The sequence below is a fragment of the Sceloporus undulatus genome, chromosome 4 (genome assembly GCF_019175285.1).
Source record: "Sceloporus undulatus isolate JIND9_A2432 ecotype Alabama chromosome 4, SceUnd_v1.1, whole genome shotgun sequence".
In the NCBI taxonomy this organism is placed as follows: domain Eukaryota; kingdom Metazoa; phylum Chordata; class Lepidosauria; order Squamata; family Phrynosomatidae; genus Sceloporus; species Sceloporus undulatus.
The window spans coordinates 193,501,502-193,526,775 of NC_056525.1; the positions used below are offsets into that span (position 1 = coordinate 193,501,502).

Genomic DNA, 25,274 nt, shown 5'->3' on the forward strand with positions numbered 1-25,274 from the left:
CCAGAACGTTCCCTTTTGAAACGCTAGTGGCTCGTTCCTGAGGCAATGCGATAAAGTTCCTTGTTGTTGCCATTTTATGTAAGGGACACCATTTTACTATGGCATTATATTTAATGGGACTTGAGCATCCACAAATTTGGTATCCAGCTCTACCAGGGCTAGCCTGAAGAAGTAGAGCCCTTCCACCAGTCCATCTGCCTTGGTCCAGGCCTCAGAGGGAGAAAAGAATGCTGGACCTGATCTCCTCATATACCTAGCCTGAAAGTAGTTTTGCGCATGTAATAAAATTTGTGTACACTAAACTATCAGAAAGCAAAGGTGTCACTATCTCAGCCAGCCATGAAAAAGGTTTTGGATTTTGGATGGTTTTGGATTTTGAATTCAGAACAAGGGAGACTCAATCTGTATAGCTTTACATTGATACAATCCATTTTGTATTGTCATTGTCCAACCTATGTAACACTGATTCTAGCCTTAGTTTTTACTGGCATTATGGTTTTTCTATGCCATTGTGGATTTACTTTGTTGGTGTCTGACAGTCTAAGGGGATTGATCCAGTTTTTCCCTATGGAGCTGGGATAGTTAGAGGGCTAGAACTTCATCCCCACTTAGTTATGAAACCACTGGATGACTATTCTCTTAACCTATGAGGAAGGCAATGGCAAGTCTCCTCTGAATAAATGTTGCAAAGAAACTCCAGAATAGGATTATGATAAGACAGAGTTGATATGAAGACATATAATAACAACAAAATATTGAGCTGTGAGATAGTTATGAGAGCTATTTTGTATATGTAACTTTGTATTGGCAGAGGAAGCCCCAAAGTCCCAAATAAACCATCCATCCCTCTCCCTCCCCTCTCCCTGCCTTGCACTACAACCATCCTCCCTAGACTGGCATTGTCCCATTGGTGTGGTGCTTCAGGCTGGTTTTCCTACAGTGACATTACTACACAATCATACAATTACCATATATACCCGACTGTATGTCTACCTCATGTATACGTTGAGGGGAGGTTCTGAGGGCAAAATTGTGGATTTTGATATTACACATGGATAAGTTGAGAATAAAACTTAGGAGCATGTAGCAAATGATATAAAGGATGAAACAAAGAAAAATGATGCCAAACAACTTATAAAATTGTGGCATGCATAACTGTTTATGTTCACCATAAAGGCTGAATGGAAGAGAGAGCAAAGTGGATTGGTGCCTTTTTTTAAGTGCTCCGAGGAGGGATTAAGCTCTCACCTTTCACCAAGGGATGGTTCATTTTTATATAAGAAAGTGCAGTACAGTACTTACACTGACCCATTCATAAGTAAACCCATTTTTTTTTGGGGGGGAGGGGGTCAATTTTTTCACTAAAATTTCTGGACTTATACATGAGTATATACAGTACTCTACAGTATTATTTTGCCACAAGGGCATTGGCTGTGATCCTATCCTTGCCCAACAGGTTTAAGTAGAAAATAGGAAAAGCTCTACTTACACACATTGTATTTCTGGAGATGTTCTGTGCAAAAACACACTATAAATTAGTGAATAATATCAGAGGTCACTCATCCGTTTATTATATAATTTAGTCTAATGAAAGATAAATAAGATGGACAGAGTGTAGTGGAACTGAAAGAGAGGGAATTCCTCACTTCAGATCTAGCTTTTGTTGAATGGTCACTATTACTAAGGATTTTTATAGATATAGCAGATAAGGTTACCACTGCTATTTTGCACTGTAATATCTGTAACTGGTTTTGATGTCTTACTCAGCTTTGTACCAGTACGATTTTCAAAAAGAGTGTACATTATTTCCATGAAAACAAATATGAGGATGAGGAAGCATTTTCCCCTGTGTGCAATTCCTACTAAAGAATTTACATTCTTCTAATTTATTGGTTTACTGCACCACTTAGTGCACTTTGGAGATGTGCAGAATGTCCTCGCTGTTAAGAATATGCAGACAAAATTTACCCTTTTGCACTGAGTCACTCACTGTCTCCTTGAAGTCATCACACTCTATCCTTTCTCAATCCTCCCCCCCCCCCCCCCCCCCCCCCCCTCCAATCTATTTGGTTTGAATTTTGAGAGAGAATCTCAGCAATAAGGATGAATTCTCCATCCAACAAAGCGATAACAATCCATACAGCCATCAGTAAAAGGCACAGGGGGACAGGGCTGGAAGGAAAATCCAAAAGGGTACAGTTCATACAGAATACAAAGCATTAGGTGGCTTATGGGCTGATATGGTACCAGTATTGATGCCTGATCTTAGAAATAATCCAAATGTAAATACCTTTCTTAAATCCAGTATGATGACACACATGGTAAGAGCGATGCATTCTGTTTTCTGTTTATTTGTGCATAAAGTCCACCACAACCTTTCCTATTTATGTAGTTTAATTCATTATCCCATCACTTCAACAGCACACCTCATTTTAATTCTGTTCACAATGGTTCTGAAACTTCATTGCTTTTGCTGATTATTCCATGGTTGCAGCTTTTGCTGTGACATGTTGACCAGATGACCATACCTCAAGAGGAGCTGATCTATTTTTGCAGTTCTTTGACGTCCAGGTAGCAGTCAACAAGTGCATTTTTGTCTTGCACTGCAAAGGTAACAGTATTGTCTTCATCTCAGTTTTGAAAAGATACTGAATACTCATCCTTTTAAGGCTAGTCAACCTAATCATTAACGGTTTGTACAACAAGAATTATAGATTGGCTCTAAAGTGTATAGAAAAAGATTAGCACTTTCTTCCACTATAGTACTACATGTTCAGGTAATTAAACATTACACACAACTGGGAAAACTTCAGAAAATGATGTCTTCACAAAATAGACATAAACAAAAAGGAAAAAACAACAACAAAGTATCCAGGTGGAGTAATTACACATAGACATATGGAATTTTAGAATCTCGTCCCAGCAGTAAATGACATTACATTTGTGAATCCTAAAAGCCACATGCTGTAATGCACATTGCACTGCAGTTTTGAAATATCTTCACATTAATTTATAATATGAAAAGATATGGAATGGTATGAATTTAAACATTTATATAGGCCATAATTTTAATACTTCACACAACCTACTGGATGCATAAGAGGGCAAATGACTTTAAGCAGAATTGATGCTTGCTGAAAACTTGGCCATTTATCATTTTATTGAATAGAATGGAAGAATAATCAGTATTTCATTAATGAAGCATCATTTTTAATTTTGTTTTGGATTGAGAGAGGTGCAGTGACTCTCATCTGAGCAGCAGCCTTCTGTGTGGAGGTGGGTGCTGCTGATTAACAGGTGTGGTGTGTGTGTGTGTGTGTGTGTGTGTAAATGGGTGTTTCCATGTTAACAATATATAAGTGTTCAGACTATGGCTGCCAGAGTAAAAACTGGAGAAGGCACTTTTTCAAGAGAGAATTTCAGTAAGCATTGCTTGCCATGCAGCCAGGTAATAAGCAACATTTGTTCAAATTCTCTCTTTTACACAACTATTAAAGATAGAGAAACACTCTCTAGTTTTCACTCTGGCATCCTTAAAACTTCAGAATGTCTGTACACATGAACAAATGTTTGTGAGAATTTCTGTACCTGTGTTCATACCTGATTTGTACCTGCAAATCAAGAGCCAGTATGCTATAGTAGTTTAAGTGTTGGACAATGACTCTGGAAACCAGGGTTCCAATCCTTGCCCAGCCATGGAAATCTACTGGGTGACCTTGGGTAAACCACACACTCTCTGCGCTGTGATAGATTTGTCTTAGGGTCATCATACTTTCGAAATGACTTGAAGGCACGCAACAACAACTTCAAGAACCTGCTTAAATCTAGAGCACAGATCAAGCATACATCTGTACATGTGTAGAATGAATACATGTATGTTTGTGTTTATGTTTGTGTGAATGGATGTTCACTTTATAGCATCTACCAATGTAATCCTCTGCAGCTCACATGGAGCACAATTCTTTTTGTCCCCAAAGAGTTGTCACAGGAAATTCTGAGGAGCAAATTATGTATGTGCATGATATGAGATTTTAAGAGAAAGGTTGGAAGACTTGAGAGAAGAAAGAGAATGAGGAGAGCACAGGAAGAGTGTGTGACTACAAAGAGTGTGTGACAAAACCAGAGCTAATACCCTCAACCAGTGGCATCCCTGCATTGGGTATCATATGGTGTGGGGGGCATGGCTTTTGAGGGTTGGGCCTCTGGGGGTGGCATGTGGATTTGGATGTGTTGAATATTTTGTATGAAAAAACTACTTGTGTGCAGATTGACAATTTGTCACACATATACAGAGACTGATCCTGTGCTGCATAGAACATGCAAATACCCCTAAATATATTTGAGACACTGACAAAGACAAAAGGTTTAAAGACCTCCTCCATGCCATGGTCTTGATCCCGCCACTCCCCCTACTCTTTGATTGCATGTGGATTACCCATGTGGCAAACATCATATCTAGTTTGCCCCTCAGTAATTGTTTTGGGTAAAGATATCATCAGAGGCTTTTAAGTGCCATTTGGAAATGCTCCCCATGCTCTTGTCAAATATATCGTACACTTCTTTGACAAGGTAGGAATAAAGCTCTCATCCTGGCAGTGGCAGTATTATATCTGGTCTGGCCAAATGCCAGAAATGAGTTCTGCAATCTGTGCCCATTTCTCCCACATTGTGCCTACAACAGCACCATCTGCATGCGCTTTGTATCATGGAAGGATTCACCAGCCTCATGTAGCTATTATTAACCCTCACATTGACAATTCTGCTGTTGAGATTTAACTGTGAGAAAACCTGTGAGATCCATGATCATCATCTCAGCAAGGAAACAAGTTTTCTTCCTTGATAAGTAGCAGACACACCTTTAAAGTATTTCTGTATGCTGTGTTATGGACACAAGGCACATCACAAACTCTAAAGATGTGGGATCCAATGGAGACAGACTGGCGTTCCTTCTTTTTATGCTATCAGCCTCTTAGAAACGTTGCTAAGAAACTGCTTTTTGAGTGACATAATATTCCATAGCAGTTGGATGAGAGTTACAGACTTCTATAACTCCAATCATGGAAATAGTAGAGATTAGTCTGGCCACAGAGAGAACTGGGGAGGTGGAAAGAGAGGCTTTTTGGTGGCCTCCAGTCCTCAGAACCATTGTTGGTTATTGATATGGAGAATACTGGTATATAATATTTATAATATAGTATAATAGAAAACTGGCAAATTTTTAAACAGAGTGCTGTATTGGGTTGTGTGCTGGACTAGGACTTCATGAGATCAGAAATTTCCACTTAGACATGGAAAACTACGAGGTGAGCTTGGACAAATCACAATTTATCAGCTTTAGAGGAAAGACAATGGGAAACCTTCTATGAATAAATCTCGCCAGGGAAGCCCTATGACAGGGCTGCAGTAAATTGGAGTTGACTTTAAGGCACATATCAATAACAGTTGTTATGGAGAATATTTGTTTATATTTCTAATAATAAAATATAACAGTAATAAGTAACATCTGTTACAACTGAAGATAGTGTCCATGATTACAGATGCTTCAAGTCACTCTTTGTCTTTCTGCTCCAGAGCCTTGCATTACTGCCTTGCCATGGCTTATTATTTTAGTAAGCCTATGAGTAGGACTATTATAGACAGTGTATCTCTGTCTTCATGTATCTAAGCAAGTACCACACTTGTGGAAGTTCAGCCATCAAAACCTCTGAGTGGGACTTTGGGTTATGGTGGCTTTTCCAAGCTACAAAGGCTGGAAGACCAAGCTCCTGTAAAGTCCACATGGCCTGGTTAATAATCTTGGGCTCTGAGATGGTTAATTGTGCATTTCATTCTTTTAAAAAGTCCAATCCATTTTGGCCTTAATAAGAAAAGACATTTTTCAGAGGCCTTCAACAGAAATCACAGGAATTGAGAATACTCTCCAAAACAGAGGACTATTAATTGAAACTTTGGTCCAAAACACAATGCAGAAATAATCCAGTTTGAGACTGCTTTAATTGCCCTGGCTCAATGCTAGTGAATTCTGGGAATTGTTATTTGCAACATCCTTGTCACGTGCTAGAGTTGCCTCAGGGCGCTTCGGCCACACGCCCCTCAACCCTAGCATGTGATGAGGGCATAAAAATGATGGTGCCCTGTATAAATGGGCGCCGCCATTGTTATGCAAGCCCCGTGCGGCATTCGCATGGTGCCACGCGATGCTTGCATAACCAGTGCTCCAGTGGCGCACTGGTTATGCCACCGTCGTGGCTTGAAAAGAACCCACTTTTTGTGGGTTCTTTTTCCACTGGTGGGAAGCCACATGTTTTGGCAGCTGCAGCTTCCCTCAGGCCGAAAAACAGGAGCTGGGAGGCCACCCTTTTTGGGTGGTCTGTACCATGCCTTTGTAAGACAGAAAGCTCTGTTGCCACAATAAGCTATAATTCCCAGGATTCTCTAGTACTGAGCCAGGGCAGTTAAAGCAGTCTCAAACGGGATTATTTCTGCAGTGTGTTTTGGATCATAGCTGTAAGGAAGCACTGAAGAAATAGGCTGCTTAGAGCCGGGAGATTTTTTCTGCCTTTGCCAATAGTACATGACCCTGGATAAAATACAACTGCTAGTACAGTGCAATAACAGGGTTCCAGTCATGTTCTCCAAGTGTGTATCAACACTGTAGAAATAATACATTTTGGCACCATTTTAACACCCATGGCTCCATCCTCCAGAAGCCTGGAATGTGCAGTTTTGTGAGGCATCAGGACTTTTAGGCCAAGAAGGCTAAAGACCTTGTAAAATTAGAGATTTAAAGTTTCCATAAAATAGGTCTACAGGATTTAAAGTGATGTCAGACTGTATTATTTCTACAGTTTAGATGCACCCAAGGCATAACCTTGGGAGGGTAGAAGGGGGGGGGGGGTTTCGGGGACTGTTTCATTATTATTTTCTGTGGTATTTGAAATTTTCCTTGCGTTACCAGCCTCAATCTCAAAACAGAGGGCAGGATACAAATAAATATTATTATTATTATTATTATTATTATTATTATTATTATTATTATTATTATTATCCCTACTTGCTTCCAGGCATGAGGTAACAATAGTGCTGGACAGTACACAGTCAGTCCCACATTCTTTCTGCATTCCTAAAAGGGGATGGAAACAAATATACTACCTTCACCTATCCAGTGCGAAGGGACAAATATTGATTTCCTAGTGTTGGTAGTCCAGATTATTATTTTCTTAAAATTACAATGTTTCTTCTCTGTCTTTTTTTTGTTTTTTTTTTTTTTGCAGTGAACTAGGAAGCAAAACAGCTTGTTGTTATGAGATGCATGAAGTCATTTATCAGTAATCTTTACACTAAGTAATACATGAGAGATAGAACAGAAGAACAGTGTTGTATTTGAGCATATGTAAAAGAGGGGAAAATAAAGCCAACTGAGCGGCGGCTTGCTGCCATGTTCTGTAAAGAAAAGTATAACTTTTTGTTTTTACAGAAGTAAAATGAATAACAAGACAATACAATTGGCCATAGCTAAGGCAATACAATAATAATGCAATTGGAACTATGTTTAAATTCAGTTCCTTACAATTAAAATAATACACTGAGTGGCCACGGTTCTTGTAGGGAGTCTCTGCTTTAGCTTCAGTGAAGGACACAAGGATAATGTCTCTGCACATCTTCTGTAGTTTTATTTTGCAATTCATGGATGCTTTATTAATCAATGCAAGAGGAATTCAATGAACTGGATTAAGCCTGCATAAGTAATTTTTGAAATTTCCTGCTGAAGTTATTTTTCATTTCTGTGAACAAATAATTTATTTGGATTTTCATATATCAGGATCACAGAGATTTACCACAGTCAGATTTTAATTTTAGTTACATCTGAGTTGGCTTATATATTAGGGCACAAAGCTTTGCATGAGAGCCTCTTCTAAAATCTGTAATTGGTGTGGAACACTGACATGCACAGAATAAATCTGACAAGGTCTAGGGAGCTGGGTTCAGTTCCACTGATCAACATCTATGCTGCAGATTAACTGAATCTTTTATGGCATTACAAGCACTCTAGAATTCATTAGTGTAACTACCCCTCCCACTAACTTCTCTGACCCCCAATACTAAGGCTTCTTTGGTTGCCATGAATTTCAAAGGCTGGAAGAAAACCAGAAAAAAAAACAAACCCAAATTACCTCTCTCTCTCTCTCTCTCTCTCTGTGTGTGTGTGTGTGTCGGTCTGTCTTTTTCTCTCTCACAGTCACACACATACACATGCATGCACATCACTTTAATAATGATTGAAAATACTTGCACAAAATACTCTGCCTCCCTTCTGACCTGGTAGTCCAAGTTACAAGGAAACATCATAAAGGGAGCTGGTCTATATATTTATTTACATTGAAAATATGGAATGTTAAATAATTCAAATGATTTGGAATCCCCCCCCCCCCAAACAGGCAGGTAGCTATTTAGGCCAAAGCACAGAAAGATACTTTTGCGTAACTGATCTTATTTCAAAATATCTATGTGATGAAAAGAATTTTTTAAAAAAGTTAATGTTCAGTTATTTAAACATTACAAACAGAGATGTAACAGACTTATGTATTAGGACGAAAGGTTTTATTTAAAGTTCCCTCACCCTACAAGCATGTTTCATTTACACATTCTAATATTGTACAAAATTTACATTATTGGTGACTTGTACGGTTTCCTCAGTCATGCCTTCCAGAAAGTTAGAAAGATTTACATATAATCCTCATAAATTTTAAAATTATTTTTGTTTTTTGTTTTATTTTTTTAAAAAAAGAATCTTTAAATGGACAAAAACACCTCCTCAATCCTTTTCCATTAAAGTGGCATTTTAATAATGGCATGTGACAATGTTCAGTGGTGATCATCCTTTTTTCAAAAAATGCCATAGCATCTTATCTCATTTAGTGTTGTAACAGGCTTCCTCTTCATATATTTTTATATACATATATATTTCTAAACATCCTCCTCCTTTCATTATGATTGCACAAAGTACTATTTTACAAGGAATTAATTTGATCGGAACAACACAAATAAACACAAAACTAATAGAGATTGCACAAGATAAGAAAAAATGGGTTTTGTTTCCAGGACAAACACGATCATTTTGGGAACTCTTTAACAGGGATTTCACTAGTTCCCTCAACAATTTCTCTGCTACAGTTGAAGAGATCAATCTCTGCTAGTTTTGCTGAAGTGAAAACAATGGAATTAGCATTGCCAAAACAAAAGGAGTTGTCGTACTTTCTACTAATAATAATGGAGTAGTAATGAGATAAAAAATACATCCAATATATTAGTCTTTAATTTTTTACCACCTTCTTTGTAGACCAAGTATTAAATTTTGATTTTTTCCAAATGAGGAAATGATTTCTTCTTCTTTTGGCCTATGTGATTCATGACTTTTGCCTATCTGTATTTTGTGCCTTTGTTTCTCACCCATGAGTCATGGTTGTTGACATCTGTATGTATAGTTTTTGGAAAGCTGGATTTGATTCTATACAGCCTCTCATTTTGAAGAGATTATTATTCTTATTTCTTATAGTTTATAGGCTAGAATTAGAATGGAATATAATGGAAGAGCTCTACTGAATTTACAGGATTGATTCTGATATATTTAGATTTAGGATATGCTTTGTAGCATAAAATCTTTTATAGTACTGCAATTTACCTGTGGATTTATATGTTTTTAATTGTGTTTTATATTTTAACATGCTGTACCCTGCCTCAAGCCTTGAAGAGAAGCAGGAAAGAAATAAAATTTGTTTTTGTTGTTGTTGTTGCTATTGTTAAAGTTGTCTGAAAACAACATCAATGACTTGATTTTATGAGATGGTGAAGTTAAACAGAGGCTTTCTATATGTGGCATAACACTCCTAGGAAGGATAAAAAGATGCATCTATCTCCAGCATTGGTACTGGGATTCTAGCCCATTTATTCTGCCATGGAACACACCTCTACTATGTGCTATTCAAGGAATTCAAACTGACAAATGTTTTAGCCAGTACAGCATTAATGTAAAATCGCCATTTTAAAAAAGTTTATTTATTTTAAATTATTTTGAAATCTAGGAATCTATGAGAGCTATATGGTTTCTAGCAACCAGGACAGATCTACTTGCCTCTTTTAAGAATACAATCACATTTTGACTCCAGTTTTGGCTTGCACTGTTTCAGTTTAAATCAATACGCAGAAACAAAGAGGAGCTGCTACATTATTCAAAGCTGAAATAAAGTTGGTTGAATCTGAGTGCCATTGATTAATTCTAAGTACTGTATAAACTTATGTATAAGTCTAAAAATTTTGGTCAAAAATTGACCCCCAAAAAACTTGAGTCGACTTATCAGTGGGTCAATGAAAGCACTAAGTACTATATTTTAACTCTTATTTTAAAAAGGAACCATCCCATGGTGAAAGGCAAGACTGTCATTTGTCCTGGAAACACTGACTCCTCTCTGCTCTCTCATCCATCCAATGTAAAAGCACAAACAGTTAGGGCTGCTGGAATTCTATTAGTTCTTTGGCATTATTTGCTTCTTCTTTTAGATCCTTGGTTACATGCCCCTAGGTTTTACCCTTGACTTATCCACGGGTCATATAAAAATTCATAATTTCAGCCCCAAAATCTGCCCTCGACTTATACTTGAGGTCGAACTATAGTCGAATATATATGGTAGGTATGTTGTATATAAAGTCTGGTACCTGTCTAATTAATCTGATGGTAAAGATAGCAATTTTGGAGTAACTGGAAAGCCTTCCAAGTACCTGCATAATATTACTGCCTTTAACAGTGAACTCAGCTGAAGAGTGCTGACAGAAATGTAGCCAACAGACAGTCAAAGACATGCTCCCAAGAACCCTTCTGTTTGCAGAAATTGATTTTAAAAAAATCCAAACAAAAGAAAACAAAATCCTCGGGGGGAGAGAAGCTTCAGTTACCACCCTGTGATGTCATGGAACTTTTGTAAAATATTTTGTTATGTATTTTGGTCATTTGGTTTTGTAGATATTGTGTAATCACAGTAATGAGGTAAGGAGCAGGTGGAAAGGGGTGAGTGAATGAAATTTTTAGGGGTGATGAGGGCATATCTGAAGGGTTTTGAGTAAGGTTGGTGGTTGACAGTTGGTCTGGGAGTTAGATAACAGTTAGAAATATTGGTGTGGAGAGAGAATGAATGAGGGTTAAATCAGTCAGATTTAGAATTAATGAGTGGGGTTTAAGAGTCTGGGTCAGTATCCTTTAAAAGGAAGAATGTGAGTGAGGGTGAAATATTTGCTTTAAATGTATTAAATTATTAATCTATTTTGTTTTGTTCTACTTCTGTTAATAAAGTATTGTTTTTGTGTACCATATGTTTTTTGGCCTCTGGGAATGCAACAGATAGATGATAGATAGATAGATAGATAGATAGATAGATAGATAGATAGACAGACAAGTAGGAATCAGACATGATGTCTGTGTGGGTAACAACAGATAAAGAGAGCTGGTATCCAATGGGGATAGAAGTGGTATAATATCCCACACAGGAACCTTGAGGACATCTAAGAGATCCTAACATAGGTGGAAGAGGTGGAGATAAGGGAAAGCAGTGAAAGTTATGGAAGTCTTCACATGTGGTGACTGTTGTGATTTAGGAAGAACCTTACATCTCATAGGATAAGTGGTGGGATAAGGGGTAAGAGTCTCACCTCCACTTCACACGTGAGGGCCACAAGGGAAAAAAAACAGGAAATAAAGCAGGAAAAATCCCCCCTCTGATTTTTTAAAGCCTCATTGTCCAGATAAACAAAAAATTGGATATAATATATATATGGAATAATGAATCAACAAGATATTCCTATATTAATTCCTCCCACATAGCAATGCTACCCAAGGTGGTGGTCCATAGAATGATGCTGGTGTGTGATTCACTGGCTGCCAGTCGGAGACAAAAGAAACCATTGCAGCCAATGAACACAGATGTGATGAGGTGGAATGCCACTTCTCCCTCATCAGATAGTTTGAGATGCATTGATATACAGTATCAGAACTGGTCCTGGTTTCCCCTTTTCCATTCTTTTTATGGGAAAGAGTCTGCTTAATATTATGGTGCACTAGGGGAGGCAATGTTTTACTAGCATTTATGGTTTCTTCTGTTCTGACTTCTTCTTGACTCTTATATAATGGCAAAAACAAAAAGGTTCCTTTACAGTTCAGGTGTTTCTTACTGTTCAGGAGTTTTTAACTCCATTTGTAAGAAAAAATACAATTTAACAAATCTGAACTCAATAGGTAACTATTTTCTGAATTAAACTGTATTTTAATATGCCAAACATTATAATTTAAAGCCAAAACAAGTTATATGCAACACATTTCATGTTCCTAAGGCAATAAAGTGACCTTCAATCTGTAATGGACAATAATATTGCATTTTTTCAATGTTTCCAAATGGTTTCCCTTAACAAGTAAAAAATCTCTGCACTTCCTCTCATGCCTCCAAAATCTCCAGAAATTTAACATCTATGCCCCTTCAAGCCTTTATAATGCCCAAAAAGGTCTGAATATGCTCAGTGACCACAGCATGTGAGGGGAAAAAAAGAGATTGTGGTAATGGAATGAGGTATCTGGAAAAGGATATGGCTGTTTGGACAAAAGTGTTCCATACAGCAATGTTTTTCATAGGTGCCACCTTATATAAAAGTGTGGTGATAATGGAAGCTAAATAAGAATGTCACAAATAAACTCTCCTCCTAAAGCAATTCTGTATTAAAAAAAAGATTACATTTTCATATGCTGGACTCATAGAGTTTGATTAGCCTCCATATCAAGTCAAAATTTGTACTCATCACCATATGTCTCCTATTCTTTCTGTCTGGCTAAGTGGTGGAAATACTCAGAAAAAGGTGAGAACCCACTGCTTTGAAAGTGTATTTGAAGCTTAGCACAACTTTAGGAATGAGGGGTCAGTTTTCTGATAGAAAACGCACTTTGCATATAGAAAGTACCAGATTCAATCCTAGTGATCTCCAGGCAGAGCTGGGAAGGAGATCTGTCTGACACTTGTTTGTTATTGCAGACAGTACTGAGCCAGATGGTCCTAATTGTCTGACTTGGTCTAAGATTTCTATGTTCGATGCTTTGTTGTTGTTGTTGCTGCTGCAATACTCACACATAGGAATTTGAGGACAGAGTGCACAACCAGCCAATTTGTTCAAAACAGAAGCATCATTGCACCATTACCTCTCATGACCTTCTTTCTGATGCTGCCTTACTTTCAGAACATATGAAGTAGCCACAGTGTAAAGTTTAAAAACAGGAGACAATTCTGTAAGTCAACACTTTTCAGTATCTCAGTTCTGAATTACTTGTTAACAGCATCATCATGACTAACACAGATCCCATGCAGGTAAAATACAATGCACAATAATACTCATGGTCATCCAGGCAGCATTTGGATGGTTAGCATCTTCTTTCCTTTAAATTTAGAATCAATAATAGGATCTGTAGCAAGAAGAAGTTAAGATCAATCTGAAATGTCTGTCTGTCAACGTGGGCAATGTTCCATGTGTTTGTTGGCTGTCTGACAGCATATCAGTCTATCCAAGGCAGGTGCTATCCTCTTTTAAAATCATAAGTGTGAGTATAGGAATACGGTCTTGTAAGCAGTACCAGGAATTCTGTTCTGTGAAATAGTTATGTCACCCCCTTTCCTTTTCAGAATGTAACAGTATTCCCCCTCCTTCAGTACTTCCAAAATGTTATTTATTGTATGGCACACATGCAGGTAATATGACAGTAGAGCAAGCAGGGCCTGCAAGTGGCTCTGCTACGTCTCCTTCGAGCTCTGTCCAGGTTCCTTTCTCAGGACTATAACAAATTGTCGAAGATTTGTAGGCACCCTGAAATACAACAAAGTCTTGTTGAACTAAGCTGATGGATAACATCCGAGCAAATTTTTTGTAGCTTCAATAAGAAAAATTACATTATTATTCAGGTACTTAGAATGTATTTATCCTCACAATAAACATGCATACAAGCTATCTGTGTTCAGACACATCTTTCTATCTTAAAAATAATGGCAAACCAGTAAAAACCGAATGTCAGAGGGTTGAGAGAGTAGGAAGGGGTGGAGTAAGCAAAAACGGTTGGGAGCATGCAAGCAATCATGGGGTGGGAACAGCAGGGTCCTGGAAGTAATAGTTGATTAAAACATGCAAATAGTGCCAACATCATTTTGTGTGAGGTAACACAGGGTCAGCACAGGGTATTTAGGGCTCTCAAACAGCCTGATGAAATTAGACCAGTGCTGGATGGGGAACAGTAAGAGTACCTCCTAGCTTTAGTTACATAATGTTACTACTAAGTGGCATGGGGAAGGATTTAACTGCATGATAAGGGCATTTGTGGTAAAGACTATTTGGAAAAGAGAATGAACACAAAAATCCAACTTTAGTAGGCATATCTGAGCACTCCTCATCTGCACTATGACATACTTGAAATCTTTATCATGGATTTTGAAATTTCACGCCTCAATTCAGGATTTCATAATCATTGTAATAGAATCTTAAATAGGAATCACTACTAGCAATTTTTGTAAATTGGTTATAATATTTCCCATCTTCAGAACTCTGACAGCATTTTATTCAAATATAAATAATAATAATAAAAACTTTATTTCTAGCCCGCCCTTCCAAAGATCAAGGTGGGTTACAGCACTAGACCATCCAACAATACAATCCTCAAAATACAACAAAAACATCAATCAATATTAACATCAATTAAAACATACTACAATAGAAATAACTGTCCAAACTAGCACAATAGTGCAACAGTGAGGGGAGAGAAGGAGTTATCTCGGGGGTATTAGGGGTATGCCTGCTGGAAAAGGTGTGTTTTGAGCCCCTTTTTAAATTGGTCCAGAGAGGCGGCTGAGCGGAGCTTGCCGGGAAGCGAGTTCCAGAGCTTGGGGGCCGAGGTGGAAAAGGCCCTCTGTGTGGTGGTAGAATATCTTGCTTCCGGAACTCTTAACAACTGCTTCCCGGCCGACCTGAGTGTGCGGGGCGGATTGTATGGAGAGAGGCAGTCCTCCAAGTATCCTGGGCCCAAGCCATTTAGGGCTTTATAGGTAATAACCAACACCTTGTATTGCGCCCGGAAGTGAATGGGCAGCCAATGCAGGTCTTTAAGGATAGGTGTTATATGACTGGCCCTGGAAGATCCAGTGACCAGTCTTGCTGCCATATTCTGAACCAGTTGAGGCTTCCAAGTATGGTACAAGGGTTGCCCCATGTAGAGCGCATTGCATAAATCCAATCGAGAGGTTACCAGACCATGTACCACCGTTTCAAGGTCCTCCCGGCCCAGGTAGGGTCGCAGCTGGCGTATCAGCCAAAGCTGATAACAGGTGCTCCTGACCGTCGCATCCACCTGAGATGTAAGGTGGAGCGACAAGTCCAGGAGCACCCCCAGACTGAGAACTGAGTCCTTCACGGGAAGCGTGATCCCGTTCAGGACAGGTGGACAAATATCCATCCCCAGGCCCGGGGAACCTATCACGAGCACTTCCGTTTTCTCTGGATTCAGACTGAGTCTGTTTTCCCTCATACAGCCCATTACCGACCTCAGACAGGCATCGAGAGGGGAGATGCCATCCCTGGTCACTGCATCGGTCGGAGGCACAGAGAAGTATATTTGGGTGTCACCAGCGTACTGATAACACCGCGCCCCGTGTCTCCGGATGATCTCTCCCAGCGGTTTCATGTAAATGTTGAATAGCATGGGGGACAGAATGGCTCCTTGAAGGACACCAGATGTAAGTGCCCTCTTATCGGAGCATACATCCCCCAGCTGCACCATCTGGAACCTGCCCGAGAAGTAGGAACGGAACCACTGGAGCGCAGTGCCCCTGATTCCCAGCTCCCTCAGGCGTTTCAGAAAGATACCATGGTCAATGGTATCGAAAGCCACTGAGATGTCTAAGAGCACTAACAGGCACACGCTACCCCTGTCCATGCCCAGACGGAGATCATCGACCAGGGCGACCATGGCAGTCTCAACTCCGATATGTATCTTTCCTGAGAAGCAATGGTCATTGTGCACTTTCATAATGACAGAAAAGAAGAGGAACTATTTTCAGACAGTAGGTTCTTACCATACTCCAGCTGTAGCCTCCAACAAGGTAAATGCTGTCATCAAGGACTGCACATCCAGGACCACTGCGACCTTCTAAAATAGGAGTCTGCAAAATATTCCACTGGTCGCCTTTTGGGTCGTAGCATTCCACAAGCATGACATCAAGGTGCGAAAACCCTGTATCACACATTAATAAAGTTCAGTTTGAGAGAATGCCTATGACCATTTTTAAAAGATACTGTATCCATGAGAAGATAAAAAAAAAAATAACACTGTTTTTTAACAACTAGCAGAGAACATCTACTGGCATTGTTACTGACAAACGAGATTACACTGATATTTCCACACTCATTGTGTATGTATGTGAAACATTTAATAAGGATGTTACTCTAGCAGGTTTGAAGGCATAGTCCACTGAAAAGTAATATGGCAAAGGCACCCCTTAAATGGGAGGAACACATATGTATCTCAGAACTTTCATTTATTTTATTGGGACTTGAACAGAAGAATCATAGCATTTTAGAGTTGGAGGGGGTCACATGACATTCAAACCATTAGGCATGGTTTGACCCTCTGGGGTAGCAGAGAACTTGGTAGACATTGCCATTTTATCAAATTTTATATTTTGTTTGTTCAGGATGAGTAGCTATTTTAGCTATTCAATTTTGCAGTCTTGTGAACAAGGCGAAAGATCATTATGAATGAAAACTATGAATGAACAAACAAATGTACGAATGAACAAACAAACAAACAAAAACAGTAGTTCAGCAGTGTTTATTGTTGCATTCTTTCAAGTCATTTCTGACTTACGGAGAGAAATGAACCTATCATTGGGGTTTCTTGGTGAGCTTTGTTCAGAGGAGGTTTGCTTTTGCTTTTGTATACAGTATAAAGCATACAGCAGTATATATAGTAATCATAAAAAGAGTACAGCATCTGTTTCACTAAACTAGAAACAAAAACCCTATAGCAGACAGTAAAAGCAAGTCTAAGAGGAAAAATCCGAATGGACTCTCTTTCTTTTCTGATCCACCCATTGCCCAAAGCCGCCCTGCACCTGTTTTATCTGCAGCAATTGTCCACACTGTGGATGTTGCTGTGCTCAGCTGACACTACCGCTGCCTTTCTCATAGCTCCAGAACAGATCACTGCTAGCTGCCATTTACCTTCCCTGCCCAGAACAACACTAAGATAAATATTTTTCCTAGTTATGAGGCACCCAGTGCCTTGTTGTGACCTCAAAGTGCACTGCCAGGAGCAGCATGGAGGATGGAAAAAATGCCCAGAACCCATGTTTTTCCTCCTGTGTATTGTTCCTAACAGCACATTTTGAGGTTACAATGAAGTGCCAGGTGTCTCGCAAGCAGGAACAATGTTAATTTTAACATCATTCTGGATGAGGGAGGAAGGAAGGGGGTTCTTTTGGATCCATCACTACAGTTATCATCTCAAGTAGATGTGATGGCCAGAAGTACCTGGTACCAACTTTGGTTGATACGCCAACTGCATCCTTACCTGGACCGAAAGGACCTTGAAGCAGTGGTGCATGCACTGGTAATCTCTCGTTTAGACTTCTGTAATGCGCTCTACATGGGGCTACCTTTGTATCAAGTTCAGAAACTTCAATTAGTACAAAATGCAGCAGCCAGACTGGTCACCGGTACACCTAGGACTGACCATATAACACCAAACTTAAGATCTCTTCACTGGCTGCCGATTAGTTTCCGGGCGCAGTACAAAGTGTTGGTCATTACCTTTAAAGCCCTTTATGGCTTGGGCCCGAGTTACTTGAAGGAATGCCTCTCCCTACACAATCTGCCCTGCACTCTCAGAACTACAGGGAAGAACCTATTGGACTGTCCGAAGACTAGATTAAGATCTACTTCCCATAGGGCATTCACTGTGATGGCTCCCAAATTGTGGAATGGCTTGCTGGAGGAGATCCGTCTCATTACCACCTTAGATGCCTTTAAGAAGGCAATCAAGATGGATCTCTTCCGGTGAGCCTACCCCCCAGACCTGCTTTAAGAGCTTAAGATGATACTCCACTCAGAACTTGATGAGGAATCAAGTACAGGTAATGTGTTTTAAAATTTTGCTTTGTATAATGAGAATGTATTTTAACTATGTGTAACCTTATATATGTGCTGCTCTCCTGCCTTGATCCATAGGGAGAGGGGAATATATAAATAAAAATTATTATTATTATTATTATTATTATTATTATTATTAGTGGCAGCTGGAAGCAATCTGTCTTGGAACTGTGGGAAAGGCAATGGTGGCAGGAGCTAACTGAAAGTGGTGGTGCCTGTGATTTGTCCTGCATGCCTCCCTCCTCGAATCCACTGCAAATAGTGCAGATATAGTGCAGGGATGTGGAGGCTTTTGGAGCCTATGAACTGGCTCAATTTGTTCTAGACAAATAAGCTGGTGGCTTGCTGAAAAATAAATAAATTGTATTTGTTCAAAAACACAGAAGTTTATCAGAAAAACGTTTTGTGCAGAACAGTGTTTTGCATTGATATATTTTTTTGGACATTCTGGGCCACTGAAATTTTCAGAAAAAATGTCCTGTAATGCAAATAAATAAATAAATAAATAATCTGATAAAGTGTAAAACTTTATAATCTAGACCATTCAGGAGAAATCTTTGAACCTCTTTGTTCTGGCATGTGGGAACACAATAAGCAAAGGTTTACATGACTAATCAACAATGAGTGAAGTCATTCTGTGGATGTTAAATGGCCCTGACATGGTTGCCTAGACCCCATACACTTGCACACACACTCATATGTATAATTAGCTCCCATTTTCAAAAGTGCAAGTTGATACAAACTGAGACTGTTTAAAGCCGCATTGTAGCAAGATCAGGAAGGGTGGACACTGTGGGGAGAAGAGAATCACAACACTGAGAAGGGGAGACTTCACCTGTCCTTCTCCAGCTGCATCCACCACCTTAAAATTCACCACACCCTCTGCTACTTGCTATTAGGTGATTACTACCAGAAGGGTATGGAGGAAGATGGCCAGCTGCTGTGGGGATCTCCCAACAGCTGCAGTAGACCTGTGCACTGGAGGTTCCCAGTATCAGTCCATCTAAGCTCTTTGTTGTGAACTCACTGCTTAGATATCCTTTTCATAGGGTGGGCAAAAACTACAACAAAACAAAACAGAAAAACAGAAAAACAAAACAACCAAATGTGTTTGGGTGGCTTCATTCCCTTCCAAGACTGTCCTTCTTCTGGCAGAAATAGTGAACTGCTTCTCCTGAAATTCTCCAGGAGCAGCATGACACGTTTTAGATAGGTCACAGTGCCCCATCACACTAAAAAACAAAAAACACCAAACACACACAGACACACAATTTTTCAAAACCAGAAATGTGTTTGTGACCACTTCCTGTTTTGCTTTGCTTTTGTGGAACTTATCCAGGCTCAAAGGGTCCCAGGAGTAGAGAACTGAAACCTAGTCCAAACAAAATTGCCTACCGTTATTTTAGATAACTGGAGTGAAAATGACAAACAACATTTGTTTGCCTGTTAGTTTTTATCCAGAAGAACAGGTGTGTAAAATAGAATCCATCTAATCAGTTTCATTTGTGCATCAGATATACTGGTAGTGGGGAAGAGGCTGCTTTGAATTAAATTGGGAGAAGCCAAAAGTCAAGAATAGTAAATCTGTTAACTCTCCTTTCAATTATAGACACAGGAAATAGTTTTAAGATTATTTATTTAATACATTTATTACCCATCTGTCAAGACTGTACTCTTTCCAGAGCAGCCTGAAGCACAAAAACAGAGTGTTTGTAGGTTATTTAAAGCAAACTACTTTTAATGGCAGATGTCTACATGAATATAGCTTGCCTAAACTTGAAGTTCACCAGCAAAACAGAAAACAATTCATTGAGACTACAGGATTGCTCTCTCCTGCTTTAAAGGTCTCATTCCCACTTACAAATAAATTGTTGTGTGATCCAAATAGATGGATCAATTTGTCATTGGAGCATGGTTCCCACTACATTTGCCCTGATCGCATTTTCTGGTATTTTCTGGCATCAAAATAACCCACTTGTGGTTCCCATTCATGAATGAATCGATTCAAAAGATTCAGTTTCAGCCAGCCGAAGGGCAAATTTGAATCGGTTCTGATCCACTTGTGGTTCACACTTGCGCTGAATTGATTTGGTGAAAAAATGTGGAAAAAATCAGCGTAAAAAAGATACAGGTTAAATGGGTCTGGTGCATGGCCCCTCACTGAATCACTTCAGCAAATCGATTTAAGTGGGAACCAGGATCATTTGAACCAGTTCAAACCGAATTGTGATCTGGTTTAAAAGATAGTGGGAATGAGGCCAAAGAGAGCTTTTTGAGGGGGGGAATCATTTGCTATGGCTACAGAAACAGGCAAGACTGTTCACTTCTATTCTTAATTGTGCTTTGGGAAAGCTTATATAAGATGAAAATGTGTGGCGTAGTGCATTAATCTCCTAGGGTTTTCTTAGCAAGAGTACTCAGAGACGGTTTTGCCAGATCCTAACACATGATGGGGAGGAGGGGGAGGTGGGAGAGAGAGAAAGGGGGGGTAGAGGGAGAGATGGACGATTAAGAGAGGTAATTTTTAAGGCCAATGAGTATAAAACACCACAATCATTACATGCCTAGGCACACAGATTCCATTGTGTCTAATGGGGCTTACTCCCAGGTAAACATGTAGTGAGATTGATGCCTAATATTTTTCTTCTCAGTTCTTGGAACCATGTCTCTGCAGAACCCATATATATCTTTTTTAGCTGCCATCTGGAAATGATTTACGGAGGCAAGTACTGCTGGCAATTGGGTCAAAATAACCTGTTTGTTACATGAATTCATAGTGATGACAAATTGTTATGCTTCTGAATAATGGAAGTTCCTTTTTTATATCTAAAACATTCATAACTCATTTATTTAATTTACAGCTATAATTTTTTTTAAATGCTGGTTCAAGCATCATGTTATTATATGGTGGTTTTTACTTAGTTAACTATAAGTAACCCATACAAATAGCTCCTGTCAAAAGATAGGATAGATGTTTTTGCGAATAAAATGTGACCTTTCAATGTTTTCCTCCAATTGCATACAGGCATCATTCATTACAGCCAATGTATGGATAGCTCTCTTTGTGTTCATGTCTTGTTTTTCTAGCCCAGACATCCATTACAGGGTCATAACAGTACAGCCAGGGGACATATTCACCATTGTGGACACCTCCTACAAATCAAATATATCTTATTAGTTAAAGTATGGATATCACATTAAAAAAAAACAAGACAGTTTCTTACAAGGATTTTCTTTTGTGATCAAGAGATCTAGGGAACAACTGACCTGAAATATAGATCTTGCCATTATTGACACTCCTGCTGTGCTGCCAAGGGCTGTGGTAGGGAAGATACATAAGCCATTCATTTGTTTCTAAATTATAGCATTCCACACTTGACAAGTAGCCAGTTTCATTTCTCCCACCAATCACATATAAATTTTTGTCAAGCCGACAGCATAAAAACTAGCCCTCCTAAAAAAAAACAAAACAAAAACAAATAGAGCAGTTAGTTTATAATGACTAGAATTAATTCAGTCTAACAGAATGTATCAGCTGCGTGTTGTAACAAACATTTGCTCACAATTTTTTTTTTAGAAACCAGATGATTTCCCCCTTCAATCATTTGTACGCCCACTCTCTCCCTATTTTTGTTATCATCTCGTTTTTAAAAATCACTCCTTTTTAATGATTTCTGAGTCTTTCATGCAATTCCTTAATTAGAAGAGGACTGTTAAGAAGGAAATAAAAAAATAAAATGATATTGTAATGCATAAGGTGACATGACTCCATTGTGCCAACACTTGGACTACGGTGTACAGTCCTGGTTGCCATATCAAAAAATATACTGCACAGCTGGAAAAGGTACAGAAAAGAGTAGCCACTATGATTGGGGGGGGGGGAAGAGCAATTTTCCTGTGAGGAATTGTGCAACATCTGGGACTTTTAGATGAGAAAAAGGTGGCTGCATCTGCATGAAGAAATAACCAGTTGACACCACTTTAGCTTCCATGGCTAGATGCTTTGAATCCTGGAATTGATGTTTTGTGAGATATTTAGTCTCTTTGTCAGAGAGCTCTGATGCTCCACTAAACTACAAATTTTCGGATTCCATAGCATTGAGCCATGACAGTTAGAGGCTGCATCTGTACAGCAAAATAATCCAGTTGACACCACTTGCTATGGCTCATGGCATAAAATTCTGGGAATTGAGTTTTTTGAGATATTAAGCCTTCCCTATCAGCTCTGGGTGCCACAAAAAACTACAGTTCCCAAAATTCTATAGTTCTGACCTTGGCAGTTAACTGGTACAACATGGATTATTTCTGCATGTGTAGATGCAACCAAGGACTAAGGGGGAACATAAATGGGTTTATACAATCATTTATAGTGCATATATAGTGTTGCATCCATGAAGTAGACTGTGGCATGAAAGCCTATGCTACAAACCTCTTTTCTCAGTTAAATCAAAGTTGCTCTCACAGTACAAGCCAATAAAGCTATATGGCAAAACATTTAGGCGGGTTACAAACCGCCCTTGGGACGTCCTCAGGACGTCCCAGTTTAAAAAAAAGGGGCGTCTCTTCCAGACGCCCCTATTCCTGTTATGGACTCTGTCCGTAACAAATGGCGGCGGCTGTTCCACACGGCCGCTGCCATTTTGACGTAAAGACGCTGTGCATCCGCATGTGCACGGCACAATGACGTCGCGAGTGTGCCATTGGCGCCTTGTGGTATCATTAGTGCGCCACCAGAAGAAGCCCATTTTGAAGCTTCTTTTTTGCTCCGTAAGGGAGCCACGTGGTTTGGCTGCCGCGGCTCCCTCATGGAGCAAACAGCAGGCCGGGAGACCGCTGCAAAGCGGTGGTTTGTAACGCCTCCCCGAGAAGCAAGAAAGTCTTTTACTTTCATATGACAAAATTAAGCAATTATTGTAGTGATGTGTAGTTAGATGGGACGTGTCACAAGCTTCAAATGGGTAAGACAATTTCAGGAAAGAATGCAATGAATGGCTACAGCATGAGGACTGCTATTCCACTGTCAGTCAATATATCTCTGACTACAGCTTCTGAAGAACATAAACTGGAGTATTCCATTGATTTCATGTCCTGCTTGTTGGTCTAACACAGAGTTTGAACTGTTAGTTTCAGAAACAAGTTATTTGGAATTATCTACATCCAAAATAGGAAGAATTAACTACATATGCTATCTCTTGTAACTTTAAAAAGGATAATCTCACGGTTCTAGGGCATAACTATAGCATAACCATAGCCTTAAAACATATAACATGACCTACCAATGGGGTTACAACATGGATCAACATGGCGGTCTCGAGGAAGCAGCAGAAAGTGAGCTATGGTTTCAGTTAATTGACCCTTAACTGTGTAACTTAACGTTTCTTTTTAAGGCTAGTGTGTATGCCTTAGTTTGTTTGAAGGGAAGGCCTACGAATGGCAGCTATATGTTGAGACTCTTCAACACATCAGAAACATGAGGGAGATAGAATGGTGGAAAGGGGACTGTTCCTATAGAATCAAACAAGAAAAACGCCAATGAAAAAAAGAGGGCAGTAACACCAAGGGAGCATCCTGGAGGACAATCAATCGCCAGAAGCAGAACAGCACAAATGATTTTGAACTGTTTCTGTTAAGCAATTGCTTCTCACATCTTCCTGAGATAATGGTAGTAAGAAGCACAAACAGGAGAGCATCAGCAAGAGGCACTGTAGTAAGGAAGGAGCCAACCTAGCCACCCACTGCAGTAAAAAGAAAGAAAAGGTGGTAGAGGTAGTGGATTCATTGCTTAGAGCAGAGGTGGGCAACCTTTTTGAGCCGGGGGCCAGGGTGCTGCCCTCAGACAACTGGGGGGCTGAAGCCGGGGTGGAGCTGCATACCGGGGGTGGGGGCTTCCACCCTCCAGGGGCAGGGCCACATGCCAGGGGTGGAGCTCCACCCTAAGGGGCGGAGCTTCCACCGAAGCATCATCATCATACCACCACCTCCACTACTATCATTGTTACAGCAGCCTTTCAGCAATAAATGCACAAACACAAAAAAAAAGAATGCACTTTGGAAAGTCACACTCCCCCCTCCTCTTACCCCTCCTCCTGCTCTTTCTCATTGAGAGGGGATTTGCACAAAGAACACCAGGGCAAGTAGTAATAATAATAAATAATTCGAAGAATAAAGTTACAAGCAAGGAAATTACTACAATGCAACTGAAAATAAACTGCAGCAAGCATGCCACATTCATCAACCCAGAAAGCCACAGGGTGCTCAGAGGGAAGTTTGCAGAAAGAACACCCAGCTAACCCCCTCCCCAATGAACCGACCTCGGCCATGCGTGGCTGCAGCTGCCCTCGGCTCCCTTCTCCCTGGCTCTGCACTCCTTCTGCTTCCTCTCCTCCTTTCCCTGCTCTTAGGAAGGAGGAGGAGAGGGCGGAGAGTGAGGTGGAGCCTGCTGCAGGCCTACTGCAGCCCCTGGAGCCCTGTTGGAGTGCTCCAGGGGCTGCACCAGCCTCCTACATGGACGCCGCCATTTTTGTTTTCAAAATGCGGCCGAAATTCGTGTGACTTGACATCCTGAGGTCATGCGAGACTTCGACCGCCATTTTGAAAAACAAATGGCGCCCTGAGCGCGAAAAACGGGGGAAATCGGAGGCATCGGTGGCAGGAACTGAAAAGCCGGAAAAGGGGTGTTCTTGGGGCTTCAAGCCCCAAGGACACCCCGCGGCGGCGGGAGGAGGAGAAAGGGGCCGCTTGGCCTCTTTCTCCCTTGCTTCACTGGGCGCAGCCGTCTGAAGGCTGCGCCCAGCGACGCAAACTGCGCCGCAAACCAGGAAGGAGCATGAATGGAGCTCCTTCCTGGTCCGCACTAAGGGCGCACTAGGCACCCTGGTGAGGAGCGAGACGTCACATCTGCGCCGCCCCGTATAGAGGTGGCGCGGCCGTGGTGCCTCATGCGGCGGCCGTCTGGAACGGCTCGTCACTTTTTACATGCAGAGCACGTATTAGGGTTAGGGGGGTCGGAAGCACAGCACCTCCCTAACCCTAGTACACGCTCTGCGCGTCTTTAATGG

The 25,274-nt window shown here is 40.2% G+C and overlaps 2 protein-coding genes across 2 annotated transcripts in view; both read right to left on the reverse strand.

The window, feature by feature from the left end:
• Positions 1 to 25,274, reverse strand: part of LOC121928461 (opsin-5-like) — an 896,145-nt gene that overhangs the window by 477,968 nt on the left and 392,903 nt on the right. The gene's annotated exons all lie outside the window — the stretch shown is intronic.
• The window catches only part of KLHL14 (kelch like family member 14), a 102,843-nt gene continuing 89,021 nt past the window's right edge, over positions 11,453 to 25,274 (reverse strand). The window contains 9 exon segments of the mRNA XM_042463221.1: positions 11,453 to 13,890; positions 16,143 to 16,300; position 19,096; positions 21,212 to 21,243; positions 21,246 to 21,297; positions 21,299 to 21,369; positions 21,484 to 21,524; positions 21,526 to 21,556; positions 21,559 to 21,661. Coding sequence (XP_042319155.1) covers positions 13,750 to 13,890; positions 16,143 to 16,300; position 19,096; positions 21,212 to 21,243; positions 21,246 to 21,297; positions 21,299 to 21,369; positions 21,484 to 21,524; positions 21,526 to 21,556; positions 21,559 to 21,661 — 630 coding nt within the window. The 3' untranslated portion in view covers positions 11,453 to 13,749.